Raw genomic sequence first — 18,021 nt, 5'->3', positions numbered from 1 at the left:
ATATCTGAAATGACATTGAGATGATAAGTCATTAAACGATTTAAGAAGTGATTAGGCTGAACACTGTTTTCAAACTTGGAGAAACTTTGCTAATTTCAACATAATTTTATATTTTCTTCTGCTTCTGCAAAAGTTTATGTTAATAAAGCACTACTCTAGTGCTATACATTATGTTGGAATTTTTGATAGATGAAATTAGATATGTAAATTTATACATGCTAGGCACATGCTAAATTTTGCTGGATATTTACAGAGTTTAAATTTCACTGTCTCTTTCTCTTCCAATTTACCTTATGGCTGGCTGCTCTGTCTGTATTTCAAATGCAATGATTCAAAACAGATATTTTTTTGGAGAGCGCAACCTTGGCTTAATTTGGAAGATGCTCATACATGTCATAATATAAATATGTAATATATTGCTATTCAGCATGGTAGTTAATTTAGCTTTAAAAGTTTAAAACTCACATATGCTTGAAAGCTTATAACTTCACCATGGTGATAGCTTGTGGCATCTATGAGAGAACTTTTACAAAATATTTGTGGAAACTTCCATTGTTTCCTTATTTTATTTTTCCATAAATTCTTTGAAGTCTCCCCATACATATTCATAAAGTTTTCATTTCAAAGTAAGTTTACATACAGGACTATTTCAATTTCCAAGAATAATTACAGAACTAACACAAATGTCATATATATAATTTTACCTCTCTAATTTTAAAAGCATATTGAATGCAATATTTCATTAAATTAACTTATAAATATTTCATAATCGTTTTCTACTTCTGATATCTTAAAGTAAATCCATTTCTAAAATTACATAAAATTCCTATCATCGCTTTAAAAAAGTAATAAAATGAGATATCTTACCTTGTGACCTTTGTCACCAGGTAGACCTGGAAGCCCATCAAATCCTCGATCTCCCTGTAAAATCATCATCATCATCATCATTATCACCATTATCATCTTCTTCATCACTATCCTCATCATCACCATCAGCATCTGCATTTCCAGACTATATCTGTACTAAAATTTGATTATGACATATTCTGACCTATCATGAAATTATATCTTAAAGTATAAACTGACATGCAAGAAAGACCTTAGTGTGGAACTGTGGGAATGCCTGACCTTTGCTCCAGGTTCCCCTGGCATTCCTCTGCCTCCATCAGCACCAGGACGACCCTGATGATGCAAAAACATAAGTAAGCAATGGAGATTCCTACTAGCACAGAGCAAAAGACACCAAGACAGCGATGTCATTAAAATCCCTTTATAACATCCAAGGAAAATCAACCATACCCTTTTCCCGACTTTCCCTGTGGGCCCAGGTGGTCCTTGGACACCTCGAGGACCCTATAAGAAAACATCACAATTAAACTACTGCATAGAAGGCTCTATGATTGAGTACTTGCACATAGGCAAAGATCGCTTTAGAAAGTGAGACAGGCTTAGCTTTATCGTTGCTTTCATGTAACTATTCATTTAAGTAAAACAAAATTATTTCTTAGATACAAATGGTGATAAAACAGAAGCTAAGAAACCAACTTTTTCTAAGTGACTTCTTCCCCAAAAATCTTATTATTTTGTAAAGCTTATATAAAGACACATGAATACATTTAAACATAGGCAATAAAACGCTATTTTCATCTTTAAAAAATCCTTATTTGTTCATATTATTCTCAAAACTTGGGAGCTTTATGCATCCTTTAGGTAAAATCTTAGTCATTTATCACAATCCCCTGTTCTTTCCAACTTCTTTTCCTTCACCTTTTTTATGTCTTTTCCTATAAATACCTTCTTTTCTTTAACCACAATGTCTGGTATATGTTTCTTTGATCATCTAAAAAATGCACATTTACTGTTTTTTTTTAAATTAGTCTGTCACTAATTTTCCATGGAATCGAAAGCTTCTTCAATTAAAATAGGTTATATAAATGATGTAATTCATATACTAATTTAGCAAATGCAGATATTTTAAACATCTTATAAATTAAAATATTTTCTAAAACATATGAGTAATATATATAACTTTTCTTTACCTGAGGGCCAGGATCACCACTCTCACCTTTGGCCCCAGATGAACCAGGTCCCCCCTAAAGACAAAAAGTGCATATATGATCCCTTCCACTTAGCAAGTTTCTATCTCTTGTATCCTACCACTTGCTCTTTAAATAAATAAGCAGTATCCAAAAGATAATCCATCCAAAAATCCTGGTTTCATTAGATACTAAATAAAAATTTCAATTTTTTTATGTAAATGCCTTTTTAAAGTTTGCTGATTTTATTCTCATGCATGAATTACATTTAAACACTATTTTGATATGACTACACAAAGACACTCCAAGAAAAGAAAATATGAAAATGGAAGGAAAGGAGGGCAAAAGGCGGTAAAGGAAGAAATGAGGACAAAATCTCCTGTATTTCTAGAGAAATTCTTTTCCATAAAGTCAACCTCAAAAACCACATTCAAATTTTCCTCAATATTTGCAACCTTAGAGCACTTGCAATAAGAGGTATTATTCTATGGTGTAGTATGGTGCTGTCAGGTAGACTTTAATCTAAGATACTGTTTAGAGCACTTGCAATAAGAGATATTATTTTATGGTGTAGCATGGTGCTGTCTGGTAGACTTTAGTCTAAGAACTACACAGTGGTTCAAACCCACCAGCCACTCCCTTAGGGGAAACATGAAGCTCTCTGTCCCCAGGGTAAGCCTCAGAAATCCGATAGGATGGGCTATGAGTCAGAATTGGCTCAATGGCAATGGGCAATATCAGAGGCAGGACATTTTTACTAAGTCCAGAGTCACTGAACCCATTTACACAACAATGCCTTGGAAAAAATGTTATTGCTTTTACACTAAAAATTCTCATATATGGAATTGTAGAGCAATAAGAAGTTAAGAACAGACAATCATTACAAATATCTTATTTTCAAAGAACATTTCCCAGACTGAATTTCTCCCCCCATTTTAGGACAAACACTTGCTAAAAGGTTTTACATAATTCAAACTATACAACACAACCCTGATACATTAACAGGAAAAAACAAACAAAAATAACAAGGTCATTTTAAATGGTTGAAATTTGTTTGAAAAAAATAATTGTAAGATATTTAGGCTCTGCAAAATGTTGCAGGATATTACATTGAACATGGTACTTATAGTTATTTAATATGAAAATGCACCTAGTGATTTAAGAAACTTATAGTTTATTCAAATCAATACATATTCAAATAACTAGTACAGTAAATCAAAGTGCAACATAATTAAGAATACTTCTAAATCTTTAAACGACAGATATTGAGAGCCTCCTTGTGGCTCCAAAGTAGAATTACTAATTCATATGGCTTCCGAGGAATATGGCAAACCAAGTAAGAAGAATAGTTTAATCTTGAAAATTGCAGGAATAATTTTCAGTCTTCTGATGAAAAATTCTTGCAATGGAATTTTTCCAAGAGAAACCAGAAGTTCTATATTAATAAGATTATTAAGCACTGAATTGAAAGCAACTAATGAACAGCCTATTTATTTTAATTATTTTAATGCGTTATGCTTTCTGATTATAAGCACTTACTCCTCAACAGATTATAACACTTAATTATAAACTTTGTCCAAACATGTAAATATTCTCAGATAATGTCTGATTGTAAAAGAATAAGAATTTTTAAATTCCATGTTTCCTACAAGTTATCTAATATAGAATTTCATTAGCCTTTAAAATGTTTCCATTGAAAGAGTATATATGTTTATGACAAAATATAGATCTAAGCAGTTACTTTTCTAAATTGTACAAAACAGGGACTTTATGGATTTTATAATACTCAAAATCAATAATCCTTCGTTATTATAGAATAAAATATATTAAAAATGAAATTATCAAAAAGAGGGGTAATTGTTTGCCTTCTCTCTCAATTCCTTTCTTTAATATGTGCTGTTATTCTTAGATGCTGATGGATAATTTGCAACTCACAGTAGCCCGACATACAACAGAATGAAGCACTGCCAGGCCCTGTGCCATCATCACAAGTTTTGTTAGGTTTCAGTCCATTGTGGCAGGGTGTGGGAGTTACATAATCTGCTGTCAATTTGAGAAGATTACAAGTGAAGAGCTGGTCTGGCCTGTCAATCAAAATATAACCAATGAGGCCTGTGTGACCATGGCCTTCTCCTGAGAATTCTGGGAACTCCTGTTTCTCCTCCTTGGAGGCGGAGACACTTCTCTCGCTCTGCTCACTCCCCGGGAGGTGCTCTACTGATGAGACACATGGAACTATGCTAGTGTCCTGAGCTGGAGAAGCCACATGGAGACCCCTGCCAGCACTGCAGTGCTTACACCACCACCGAATCCACAAGACTTCTCTCCCAGTGGCCTGTGTTCTTCTTCCTGTATTTGGCATCATTGCATGTGTTTCATGCGTCTGAAGAGGACTTTATTGATTGGTATTGGACATATGGGCTAAGAAGAGACTTAGGGACTTGATCTGCACTGGGCTGGGATGTTTTCTCAATATTCAATTGCTCTTGTATCTAAAGCTCTTTCTTATACAGATATGCGTGTTTATGAACTTGTTTCTCTCTAGTCTACCAAGACTAAACACAGGGACACTGTGTCAATCTAAACTGGCAAGGTTCTTCCTCGTTTTTGCCAACCCCTTACTTCAGCAAACATGATGTCCTTGCCAGGGACTGGCCCTTTTTGAGAACATGTCTAAAGTTGGACAGATAAAGGCTCATCATATTCTTTTCTAAGAAGCATTATTTCTGTACTTCTTCCATGGGAGATGAATTAGAATTAACTAGAAGGTAGTGAGTTCCATGTTAATTTAGTACTACCCTATGTACTCGAGTACAAGCCAACCTGAATAACAGCCAAGGCACCTAATTTTAACCACAAAAACTGCATTAAAATGTGCTGAAAAACTCGGCTTATACACTAGTATGTACGATATTTGCCAACACCATAATTCTAATGCAGCAATTATTTTCTATTATTCCTTATTCAGTGTTGAACATTCAGAAGCATAGGGATTGACTGAAAATGCTCTGGCTTGGAAGATGCACGCCTTAGTCTTCAAAGTGACATCTTTGCTTTCTAACACTTTAGAGAGGTCTTTTCCAGTAGAGCAACCCAATGCAATATTGCTATTGTTAGTTGCTGCCAGTCAGTTACAATATATCAGGACACCCTATGTACAACTGAATGCTCAAATATAGGGGAGGCAGTTGCCCCTGGCTTGGGTCAGGGCAACTTCGTCCTTCTGACATCTTGTCTTCAACACATTGCACAACAGATTTTCTCAATGCAATGTGTCACCCAGCTTCTTTTTTACTCTCTTGACTGATACTTAAATGAGCATTGATTGTGAATCCAAATAAAATGAAATCCTGGACAACTTCAGTCTTTTCTCTGTCTATTGGTCCACTTGCGAAGATTTCTGTTTTCAAAGACTGTGCTTTCCAATCCCGTAATTACAGTCTCAGAAACCCACAGCAGGGTCTGTATGAATCAGCACCTACTCAAGTGTAGTGAGTTTGGCTTTGCTTATATCAAGTTGTAATTCATATTGAAGGCTGTAGTCCCTGATTTCATCAGGAAGTGCTTTAACTAAGGTTGTATAACAAATTTCACTGGACTAGAGCATATTTTTATTTAATATCAAATTGTGTTTAATTTAAAGTTGAAACTAGATATTGATGAAATATAAAGCATATCATAATTGCATTTTTATGAAATTAATAGATGGACACATTACTCTTAATGATATGAGTATTTTCATTTTATTGATTTTATATTAAAGTTCATCATTTAAAGTACTTTCATGGAAACTTATTGAAGCCTAAGTTAAAACAGACTTTTAATTGACTCAAAATAAGGCATAGGGATTTTCATCAGCCTTTTTCATCAATCAGATAAGTGAACAACGGCTGGAAAAAGGTGTGCATGTATTCAGTAGTACTGGAATTGTATCGTGCGGTCTTTTTTAGTAACTTACCACAGGACCCGGTCTTCCAGTTAGACCCATTGGACCAGGTGGGCCTCGTAGAGCAATCTAGGAAAGAAAACGATCAAGTTCAGAAATTTACTCCTGGAAGAATATATTAAAACACAATTAATCACTTGTTTAAGCTACCTCTAAGTAAATTATCAATATACATATAACAGCTACTTGCTAGAAAGAGTGCCAAATTCTTACAGAATTACATATTTCTAGAATGCAAAAAATGCTGTATACATAACAGACATTTTAGCAGTTGTAACTCATATATACATATTTTACGCAGCTGTAATTCATATATAATAGGTTTTTAATTATAAATAATAAAGTTAAATTAACAAGTGTGATGCCTAATAATTTTACTGTTCTGAAATACACCTCAGAGTAATGCATGAGCTTCTGCTCTTAAATATATGTGAGTAAAACATATCATAGCCAATAATAATAATAATAATAAAAATAAATATTTAGTGTTCTTATAAGTATACTGTGTACACCATCTCTAATTTTTAAAACTGCCATTATACATTTTTAAAGGTACAGAAAATGGTAATTCTCAGTTTATAGAGGGTTATAAGCTGAAGATGGCTATCAACTAATTTTTTTGGTAAAAATATTGCACTCATTGCTATTAAGTAAATTCCTACTCTCAGCGATTCCACAGGATAGGGAAGAACCACTCCTAAGTGTTTCCAAGACAACCTTTATTGAAGCAGTTAGTGGAATAGAACTGTTGACCTTGCATTTAGCAGCCCAATGCATAACCCACTTCACTGTGTAGGCAACTCCAAAGACTGAGAAGTACACAATTATACCTCTGAAATGTATTTGAAAATTTATTCCTTTCATGTAAAAGAATGTCTGTGAAACAGTTCCTAAATTATGTGCAAAATTAAGAAATGTTTGTTCAAATTTTATTATCTTAATTCTATTTATACTCACAGACATACTTTATAGAGGTTAAAAACTGCATGTAAAATATATGAAGAGCTATGTTTTAAATGAAAATAAGTTTGTGTGCTATAATGGTATTCGGTCATATAATGGTAATATGACAAGGGTTAAATTCCTATCTGTAACATTTAAGCAAAGAAAATGTCACTACTGGAAAAAGTAAACAAAGTTTGCTCAGCTTTCCACCCACATTCAGTATAGTATTCAGAAGTGAGCATTCTGGTTATCATGTTACCAAATCCTAGAAACACAGGCACACACATAAATGCACACAGTCGGCATATGTTCGACAGCGGGAGCACTGGATTGGGGGACGCATGCGTGCTCTGCCTTACCCGAGCTTGCTGTAGGATTGCCTGAGCCTGAGCTTCTTGAGCAGAGATGCTTGGTCCTTTGGAGCTGTCCCCCCCGTAGCGAAACTAGGAAGAATCAAAATAAAGAGCTCAAAATTAGTTTTTCATAAGTATGTTTGTTTGGGTGTCTTGACCATGAAATGAAAACTACTTACTTCAATTACTGGAATTGCACAACTCCAAGAAAACTTCTGCGTTATTTTCTTTCTAATAAGCTCCTCTAACCATACGGCAATCAGTCATTGAGGTGGCAATTGCTCATTTGTAGAGGGAACATATTACAGACCCCTTTCCAATTCTAAATTCTATAACCTCTGAACAATTTTAAATAAAACTTCATACATTTTTATGCATATAAAAATATACGTTCTGTTAATTTATTTGTGAACATTTCCAATGTACTAAATTCCGTGGTGGTTACAGATTAGTCTTTCTTTGGTGGTGCCAAACTTTGGACTCACCAAAATCGTAGAAAATATTATCCTGGAAATATTTTCATTTTGCTTGACAGTACTCGGTTAACACTACTAAAGTGTGATGCTTCCTAATAACGTCTCCAAAAAAGTTGAACCCTCTTTTAATTTTAACTCAAATTCAAGTATGAGTCATGCTTTTATCCAAAGTATTCATTTCTTGAAATTCTGTTTATTCTATTTGATAAATCATTTTATTTTTTCCAGAAAACTACAATAAAGAACCTGAAGTGAATCTTTTGGTAAAGTAAATGAACATTGACTGGTGAGTACTGACCTACGTTTAAGCATCTCAAGTTGCTGTGCGGTGCTGTGGACTCAGTTCTGGTCTTACGTTCCAACCACTGAGTCCTGTGCAATCCTCACAATTGTACTCATGCTCGAGCCCACTGTCCCAGCCACTGTGTCCATCCGACTGGTCGAGCCTCTCACTCCATGGCAGCGTCTGTTACCAAGCAAAATGGCTTTTTCCAGGAACTGGTCTCTCCTGATAACATGCCCAAAGTACGTAAGAGAAAGTTTTCCACCCTCGTTTCTAAGGAGCATGGTGGCTGTTATTTCTTCAGAGGCAGACGGTTGTTCTTTTGCCAGTCAATGGTACTTGCAATAATCTCTCCAGCATATAATTCAAATAGATCAACTCTTCTTTGGTAGTCCTTATTCAATGTCTAACTTTTACATGCATGTGGGCAATTGAAAATACCATGCCTGGTCTCAGGCGCACATTAGTCCAAAGAGTAACATCTTTGAGCTTTAAAGAGATTTTGTGCAGCAGATTTGCCCAATGGAATGCATCCTTTGATCTCTTGAGTGCTATTTCCAAGAGCACTGATGGTGGATCCAACCAAGAGAAAATCCTTGGCATATTCAATCTTTTCTCCATTTATCATGATCCTCGTTAGTCCAGTTGAGGATTTTGGTCTTCGTTATATTGTAATCCATACTGAAGGCTCAATCCTTTATTCTTATCAACAAGTTCTACAAATCCTCCTCACTTTCACCAAACAAGTTTCTTTAATTTTGTTCCTCTCAGATTGAATAAGTATCCTAAAAGGTTACAACCGTGACACACATTTTTCTGGTTTTAAACTATGTGACAATCCTTATTCAGTTCTAATGACTACCTCTTGAACCATATACATGGTTCAAGGAAGTGCTTTGGAATTCCCATACTTCACAATATTATAAATAGATTTATGATACATGCATTCAAATACTTTGCATAGTCAGTAAAAAGACAAATAAACATTTCCCTGGTATTCCCAGCTTTGACCCCAGATCTATCTGATATGAGCAGTGATATCCCTGTTTCATGTCTTTTTCTGAATCTGGCTTGAATTTCTGTTACCGTTCTGTCAATGTACTGCTGAAATCTTTGTTGAAGGAATCTTTGGCAAAACATCTACTTACATGTGATAGCAATGATGTTGTTCTATAATTTTCACGTTATCTTAAGTCACGTTGCTTTGTAAGGGGCACAAATAAGGACCAGTTGGCCAATTAGCTGTCTTCCTAACAGAATAACGGGTGCTTCCAGTGCTTAATCAGCTTGTTGAGACATTTCAGTAAGTATTCTTTCAGTTTGGGGAGCCTTATTTTCCTTCATACCGTCAGTGAGGCTTGGACTTCTTCCTCCAGTACTACTTGTTCCTGCTCATGTGGTACCTCTTGAAATGGTTGAATATAGAAAAGGTCACTTTAATATAGTGACTGTATATGCCTCCAGTCTTCTTTTGATGCTTCCTACATGTTCAATCGTTTGCCAATTGAATCTTTGAACACTGCAACTCAATGCTTGCAGTTTGTCTTCCATTCTTTCAGCCTGAGATATGCTAGCGTGTCCTTCCCTTTCGGTTTCTAACTCCAGGTCTTTGCACATTGCATTATCGCACATTACTTTACTCTGTCTTCCTGAGCTCCCCTTTGAAATTTTCTCTTCAACTCTTGTACTGTAATTCTTCCATTTGCTTTAGCTACTCTTGAGACCAAGAGAAAATGTCAGAGATTTTTAGACCGCCTCTTTGATTTTTTCTTTCTTTCTTGTCTCTTAAATAATATTTTGCTTTCTTCGTGTATGATGTCCCTGATGTCATCCCACAGCTCTTCAGGTTCTCTCAATTTAGTGTTCAAAGGCTCACATCTGTTCGGGATAGCATATTCCAATCAGACTCTGGCCTGCTTTTGGTGGAAGACATTGAACTTCTCCACCTTTCCACAGATGTAGTTAATTTGATTCATGTGCATTTTACCTGGATATGTTCCAGTGCATAGTCACCATTTGCATTGTTGAAAAGGGGACAAAGTCGTCAGTCTTATAAAATTCTAATATGCTGGCTCCAGCTTCATTTCTACAGCCAAGGCCATATTTTCTGACTACTGTTCTATTATTTTTGTTTCCATTTTTTGCAGTCCAAATGCCAACAATCAATACTACATCTTGATTGCATGCTTGATCTATTTCAGACTGACGTTGGTAGACTTTTTCAATTTCTTCTGCACTAGATTGAGTAGTTGGTGTGTAAATTGGAAGAATAATTGTATTGACTGGATTTTTGGATTTGGATAGATTTTCTCCTGTCACAGATAACACTGCACATCAAGTTAGAGCTTTAAATGGCCTTCTTGACAACGAATGGGACATCACTCATCTTAAATTTGTCATTAGTGACATGCGAAACTACATGACTACCTGATTCAAAATGAGTGAGACCAGTCCATTATAGCTCACTAACACCTAGAATGTGTTATGCATGTTTATGCAGTTCATATGATTTTTCACGACTTCAATTTTCCTAGATACATGCTCCACGCTTTCCAAATTCTGATTACTAACACCCGTTTACAGCTGATTCTTCTCATTTTGAGTCATGCCCCATCAGTAAACGAAGGTCTTGAAAGCTTTATTCCATTCACCTCATTACAGTTGTCCTTCCTTGGAGAAGGCAGCCATATTTTGAATGCCTTCCAACCTATACATACCGAACAGTGTTCTACTGCTATTCAGATTTCCAGTATCTGACATTGTTAACTTGCTAGTTATAGTTTTCCATGTCTAATTCCTTAGAAGTTGATGAACTATACCTTCTTCATTGTCTGTTCTTAGTCTGAAATCACTGCAGAAAGTTGTTCACCTTGAGTGTCCCTGGTGGTATTTGAAATACCACTGCAAGCGCTTCCAGAATCTTAGCAACATACAAGCCACCACAGCACAATGAAGTGACAGACAATTGGTGGAAATTTAGTGTAACTTATGATAAATATTATATCAATGTTATTTTAAGTTTGTTATTGATAAAATTAAGATAAACCACATGATTGGAAAGATATTTTTAAACCAATAAGTTTTATTAGCAGAAGTCTAGTACCACAATGTAATCTTGGTTCTAATGCAATTATTAACATTTATTTATACTTTTTTAGTAACATTTCCGTTAATTCCCTAGTCTGGTTGCTTTTTAGTATCTCTGCCTCATAGAATGATTTGCACTTGACTTTTCTGTATTATAGTGAAATAATTTACGTGTAGGAGCAAAATAGGAAAATATCAAGGCATCTTTCTATCAAAAAAGGACTCACCGGTAACATTAACATAGTACCAGGAGGACCGGGTAGACCATCAGCCCCTGGCAAGCCAGGACGTCCTGGAGGGCCCTAAGAAAGTCAAAAGCATAATTTTAAAAAGCAGTCTATATTTATTAGGAAAAAAAACTTTAAGTAGCACAATTTTCTTTGAATTTGCTTGTTCCTCATTGGTTACTCTCTTCAATTAAATATATCTAGAAATATTTGAATTCCATTGTAGTAGTTTTGAATAATGTTAATAATGCCTGATTAGTAAGTATAATCCAAGGAGTTCGCAGTCTATTTACTTAGAATCTCAAATTGGATATGGTAAAAAGCTCATCTGTTCTAGGAGAATCAATGTTATAGAATCAAGTGAGTTAAATGTATGTTGTAGTTAAATAAGTAAATGATAAACTATTTAAAATCAAATTGATACCTTTAGTATGTATTTAAATATATTCAGTAGAGTATAATTAACCAATATTTACAATGTCTGCTTAATGTTTAAATGGTGCAAAAGTAGATGTTTATATAATGGGGCTTCAAAACATTTGTGAACAAATATCATTTTCTTTACTTTTGATTTTCTCTAACTTTTTGAAGCTCTTTCACTGTGACTATGGCATATGCTTAAAAATGCAAAGACGTGCCTGCAATTATTAGAAAGGTGAATAAATATGCATCTGTAAGAACCGTCTTGATGGCAGTAGTTGAATATATAATTAGGTGACTAAGTCTTACAAAGCAGATATTTATATGCTCCAATAGAAATAGGCTTTTTGATTTTCAAGTCATACTTTGGAGTGGTATACTCTAAAATTAACCAGTACATACATAAAAAAGATAAACTTGAACAATTCACTAAGTAAAAAAGCTTAAAGAAATGATAATTTCTTAAGAAAGTTAATACTTCTTAACTATATTATCAACTGCAGTCTGACAAGATTATATTTTATTTATACTATAAATCTAATAGGCACTCTTTAAGATTTTAAAATATCCAAAGATGCTAAAATAACTAATATAGAAACATATCATTATTTTTAAATTAAAAATTACCTAAAATTTTAGCATATTTATATGTCTATATTCTAAAACAATAAACAGTCTAAGGAGATTAATTCATAATCTGCAATAAAGTTTTAAGGTAAATAAATTATGGATTACAAAATATTCTTAAGAAAATGAAATTTCAAATTGGAAGGTATTAATTAAAGTGACAGATTATAAATAAATATCTGAATTAGACTGGACATAAGAGATGAAAAAAGCGAATTCTGTATAAAGTCCTATTTGCAAAGTACATAGTTTATACCCACAGACCTTAATTTGCTACCAGCTACCATGTCGGATTTCCTGAAATATTTTAGAATATGTCATTCAGTGAGTTTAATTTTTTAATTTGCTTTTAAAACTACAAATGTATAAGAAGGATCAACCATTTACATGTCTCATTATTTCTTAGCACTATTGTTAAGAGGAAAAAAGCAAAAACATTCAAAAAAGCAAACCCCACAAATGTATTAATATTCAAGAGTGGAGACAAAGAGAAGAAAAATAGAGAGCACACTATACATGGGAAGAGGGTTTAGTAAGATGATCTGAAGAGACTAGATGGAAACTTTACCTATTTCATCTGTGACTTAATCCTCAAATTATAAATTTAAACTTATTAGTTCATGCTATTAGTATCATAATAAATATCTATGAGTGTCAGGAAAATATGTGAAATTAAAATGTGAAGGACCGAATCTAAAGTAATGAATTCCTATCAGTATGTAAATGGAGAATAAAAGTTTACTTAACAATTATAACATGAATACATTCTTTAATCTTTCTATAGTTAGAAAAATGAACTAAACTATTATACAAGGAATTAGTAGACAGCCCCCATCCCTAACCAGAAGGGTACAAGCTAAACTTCTCGACTATTTTTAAGATGTTTTATCTGTATTATATGTTTTAGACTTATGTAATAGTGTAGCCCTTAACTTACCCTGTCTCCAGTGTCACCAGGGGGTCCAGTGGGGCCTTGTAGACCTGGAGGGCCCATAAGACCCTATGGAGAGAAAAATATATGCTCTGATTCAGATTCCTAATCTCATTAGTATTCAGGAAAATCTGACCCATTAAATTCAAAGAAGAGCTCATTCATGTTCCAGAAATTTATACTTGTCTCCAAAGCAATTACTCTATTTATCTTCCTATGAAAAGACAACATATAGAAACAGCTTCATGGCTAGCTCCACTGTTCCTCTATTAACAGGCTCTCAGAATGGAGATGGACATTTCAAGGAAAACAGGAAAGGAGGTTGTGCCAATGTAAAGACCCGGAGGTAGAAGTTGGTTCCCAGTCCTCACTGAAGAAATTGTATACTTGTAAAACTAGACTTCAAAATGTGATAGCAAAGCTGAAAGCCAGAAAACATTTATCTTGCAGGCATTTTTATTTTTTCTTTTACAGAAAATATTTAAAGGCAGCTAGGATACTGATATTTAAAATAAAATATAATTATTTCAGATGACTCCAGCTTAATTTCCCAAAAGACAGAGACATTTTCCACAAGGTCAAATTAGTACAATTATTTTGAATCAAAACACACCGAATGACTTTAGCCTTAATAGGAAATAGTACTGAAAAGGATAACAACTGCATGAGAAGAATAGGTAATGCAGACATGCTCCACTTGTGTTTGTGGTGTGCTTTCCAGTCAATATGAACTCAGGAACCTACAAGGAAGAGTAGAACTATGCCCTTGAGCTTCCTAATTTGTAATCTTTATGGGAGCAGACCATCAGCTCTTTTCTCCCTTGAACCTACTAGTGTGCTCAAACCACCAACCTTGCAAGTAGTCCCCAAACACTTACAGCCACCAGGGTTCCTTTACAGTTGACCTCAAAATCTTCATTTCTTTCTTACTTAGAAATAATTCTATGCCTCAATTGTGTAAAGCACACATATACATTCATTTCCCTTTTTAAGAAAAAGGTTATAGTGCCTTTGCTTTCCTAAAATTCAGGGTTGTTGTTATTAGGACTGTAATTCTGACTCACAGCAGCCCTGTGTACAACAGAATAAAAACTGCCTAGTAACTAGGCCCTAGTTGATCCTATACCATTCTCATCATTATTCCTATGTTTGAGCCCAATTTTGCAACAACTGTGTCATTAGGATCTCAATGATATTAAGAGTTGCTAAGATAGTTAGATGGCTAAAAACTGTTTCAAATAAAATTTGATTCTCAATCACACACACGAAAATACCGAATAGCCAAATCTGAAGGAGGAAGGTGAAGGCCAAAGCCTCTTTGAAAAGAGTCTAACCTCCATACTCTAATAATAAAATGTGTCTAAAATATGTACACTTAAAATGTAATGTGACTCTTTTACCAACTATAAAATATCAAAGACAAAAATAATTCTTAAAAATTTACATACCGCTGGTCCAGATGGTCCTGGTGGCCCTTCAATAAGCATACCCTATCATTTAAAAAATATAAAATAAAATCATTAGAAAATCATTATCAGAGAAATACAGCTCCAAACATTTTAAGAAATCACATCACTACATTTTTAAAAACGTGAAATATATTTTTCAACTGTATAAAAGGAGAGGAAGAAATTCTAAGTAATGAAAGTCCTACTCTCAAAAAAATGACATACTAATGTTTTTTAATTGGTATAGTACTTATGAAATAGTATTTAGATGGGAGCAGGGAGTGAGGGGGAAAAATGAAGAGCTGATGCCAAGGGCTTAAGTGGAGATCAAATGCTTTGAGAATGATGCAGGCAACGAATGTACAAATGTGCTTTTACACAACTGATGTATATATGGATTGTGATAGAAGTTGCATGAGCCTCCAATAAAATGATTTATAAAAAAAATAGTGTTTAGAAACACCATTTATGAGAGAGAGATAAGGTTGGGAAATAAATGTTCAGGACACATGCTGTTGTTCAAAATATGAAAATTAGAAAAAAAATTCATAGAAATATGAAAACACATTACATTAGAATGGATAATGCGCTAAGTGCTCTAGTGAAGGACATACAAACAAAAGAGACATGGTCAACTTTTCCATATGGTTGCTCAGTGCCTTTCAGTCAGTTCTAACTCATAGTGACTTTATATGCAACAGAACAAAATATTCCCATCCTCACACTAGTTGTGTTTGAACTGACTGTGCAGCCACTATGTCAATCCATCTCAGGGAGAGTTTTCCTATTTTCAGACACTCTTCTTTCATAAGCATAATGTTCTTTTACAAAGACGGGTCTCTACTGAGAACATTCCCAAAGTACCTGAGAAGCTTCACCATCTTCACTTCTTTGTGTTGTTGTTTTTAATCATTTTATTAGGGGCTCATACAACTCTTATCACCATCCATACACACATCAATTGTGTAAAGTGCATTTGTACATTCATTGCCCTCATCATTCTCAAAACATTTCCTCTCCACTTAAGCCCCCGGCATTAGGTCCTCATTTTTCCCCATCTTCACTTCTAATGGCTATTCTGACTATATTGCTTCCAAGAACTTGTTTCAATGTCAGGAAGTTCATGGTAAATTCAGTGTTCTTCTCCAAGACCGTAATTCAAACCCATGAATTCTTCTGTGGTCTTCCTTATTTATTGGCCCAATTTCACACACATGTGAGGCAATGCTTTTGTGCTAGGTTCTGAGCCGGCGCAGCCATGTGCACAGCAGAAGGAGACACTGCAGAGTGCTGCACCAGGCTCACAGTTGTTCCTGTGCTGGAGCCAACCGGGGCAGCCACTGTGCCGTCCATCTCCTGGAGGCCCTTCCTCTACTCCCTGCCCCTGTTTTACCAAACACGATGTCCTTCTTCAAGGAGTGGTCTCTCCTGACATTATGTCTAAAGTATGTGAGAGGACGTATTCGTGCCTCTAAGGAGCACACTAGCACACTTCTTGCAAAAGAGATTTATTTGTCTTTCTGGCAGTCCACGGGACTCTCAATATTCTTCATCCACACCAATATTCAAATGCATCTATTCTTCTTAGGTCATTCTTAATCAATGTCCAACTTTCACATACATATGAGGACATGGAAAATAGCATGGCTTCAGTCAGGTGCAACTTAGTCCTCAAAGAAACACCCTTGCTTTGAATACTCAAGAGGACTTTGCAGCAGATTTACAAGTCTTTTGATCTCCTGACTGCAGCTTCCATCACCATTGCTTAGGGTTCCAAGCAAAACAAAATCCTTGATACCCTGAGCCTTTTCCCATTGATCGCGATGTGGTCAAATGGGTCAGTTGGAAGGATTGTGGTTTTCTTTACACTAAATTGAAACCATCTTTAGTTTTCATTTCTTTGATTTTCATCAAGTACCTCAAGTCTCCCTGACTTTCACTGAGCAAAGTTGTGTCATTTTCATATAGTTAGTACGAATAAGGCTGACTTCGATCTCGATACTGGATTCTTCGTAACATTGTCCAACTTATTAGACTATTTGTTGAGCATAGAGGCTGAATAAGTACAGTGAAAATGTACAACCCTGAATACACCTTTTTGATTTTACACAATGCAGTGGTCCCTTATGCTGTTCGAACAACTATCTCTTGGTTCATGCACAAGTTTTTATGAGCATTATCAAATATCCATTAATTTTGATTCTTAAAAATGTTATCCATAGTTTATTACAAAACACACAGTAAACTATCTTTGCATATTCCATGTAATGAAAGTATGCATCTTTTTGGAGTTCTTTGCTTTCAGTAGAGAGACATCTGATACCAATCATGATACCTCTCATTTTGTGTTTTCTTCTGAATGCAGTTTGAATTTCTGGAAGGTCCTTGTTGATGTTCTGTTACAAGTATTTGTAAATTAATTTCAGCAAAAATTTACTTGCATGTTATATTAATGCCATTGTTCAATATTCTGTTGGGTGCACTTTCTTTGGAATTTGCACAAATATGGATCTCTTGAAGTCACTTAGCTATGTAGCTTTCTACCAAAGTTCATGGCTGACACTAGTGAATGCTTCTAGTGTTTCATCAGCTTATCCAAACAGTTCAGTTGTTATTCTGCCAATGCCTTAAGTCTTGGTTTCAATCAATATTTTCAGTTTAGATTTGATTTCTTCCCTCAGTACCATCGGTTGTTGATCATATATATACAACCTCTTGAACTGGTCAAACATCTGCCAGTTCTTTTGTTACAATGACTTTGTGTATTTCCATCCATCTTCTTCCGATGTTTCCTCCAATGTTTAATATTTTGTCTATAGAATCCTTCAATATGAAAACGTGACCCTTGAGTTCTTTCTTCATTTCTTTCATCCTGAGATGAGCATGCTCTTCCTTTTTGGCTAATACCAGGGGTCTATATATTTCATTATAATATTTTGTATTCTCAAGTAGTCTTTTGAAATTTTCTGTTCAGCTCTTTTACTTCGTCATTTCTCCATTCACTTTAACTAATCTCAATTCAAAATCTGGTTTTAGAGCCTCTTCTTACATTCCCTTTGTTTTGTTCTTTCTTTACTGTCTTTTTACAAAATTCATCATCTTATAGGGAGCTCTTTCAGATGCCATAATATTCCATAATTCAAATAGATTAAGCATAATTGTACAATTGCTACTACAATCAGTTTCAAGAGATTTTTTTCTTGAACTCTTGATATTAGCTCCCCTCAATCTTCTCCCCCCAC

The 18,021-nt window shown here is 34.8% G+C and overlaps 1 protein-coding gene across 1 annotated transcript in view; it reads right to left on the bottom strand.

The window, feature by feature from the left end:
• COL11A1 (collagen type XI alpha 1 chain) overlaps positions 1-18,021 on the bottom strand; it is a 227,649-nt gene that overhangs the window by 138,306 nt on the left and 71,322 nt on the right. Inside the window, exons 10-18 of the mRNA XM_004699558.2 lie at positions 14,780-14,821; positions 13,338-13,400; positions 11,354-11,428; positions 7,287-7,370; positions 5,995-6,051; positions 2,040-2,093; positions 1,300-1,353; positions 1,129-1,182; positions 868-921 (exon numbers count right to left, since the gene is read on the bottom strand). Coding sequence (XP_004699615.1) covers positions 868-921; positions 1,129-1,182; positions 1,300-1,353; positions 2,040-2,093; positions 5,995-6,051; positions 7,287-7,370; positions 11,354-11,428; positions 13,338-13,400; positions 14,780-14,821 — 537 coding nt within the window. The remainder of the gene's footprint in view (positions 1-867; positions 922-1,128; positions 1,183-1,299; positions 1,354-2,039; positions 2,094-5,994; positions 6,052-7,286; positions 7,371-11,353; positions 11,429-13,337; positions 13,401-14,779; positions 14,822-18,021) is intronic.

The sequence above is a fragment of the Echinops telfairi genome, unplaced genomic scaffold (genome assembly GCF_000313985.2).
Source record: "Echinops telfairi isolate 266 unplaced genomic scaffold, ASM31398v2 ScPeMD7_443;HRSCAF=831, whole genome shotgun sequence".
Lineage (NCBI taxonomy): Eukaryota > Metazoa > Chordata > Mammalia > Afrosoricida > Tenrecidae > Echinops > Echinops telfairi.
The sequence above is the reverse complement of the archived record's forward strand: the minus strand, read 5'-3'. Positions and strand labels throughout refer to the sequence as shown.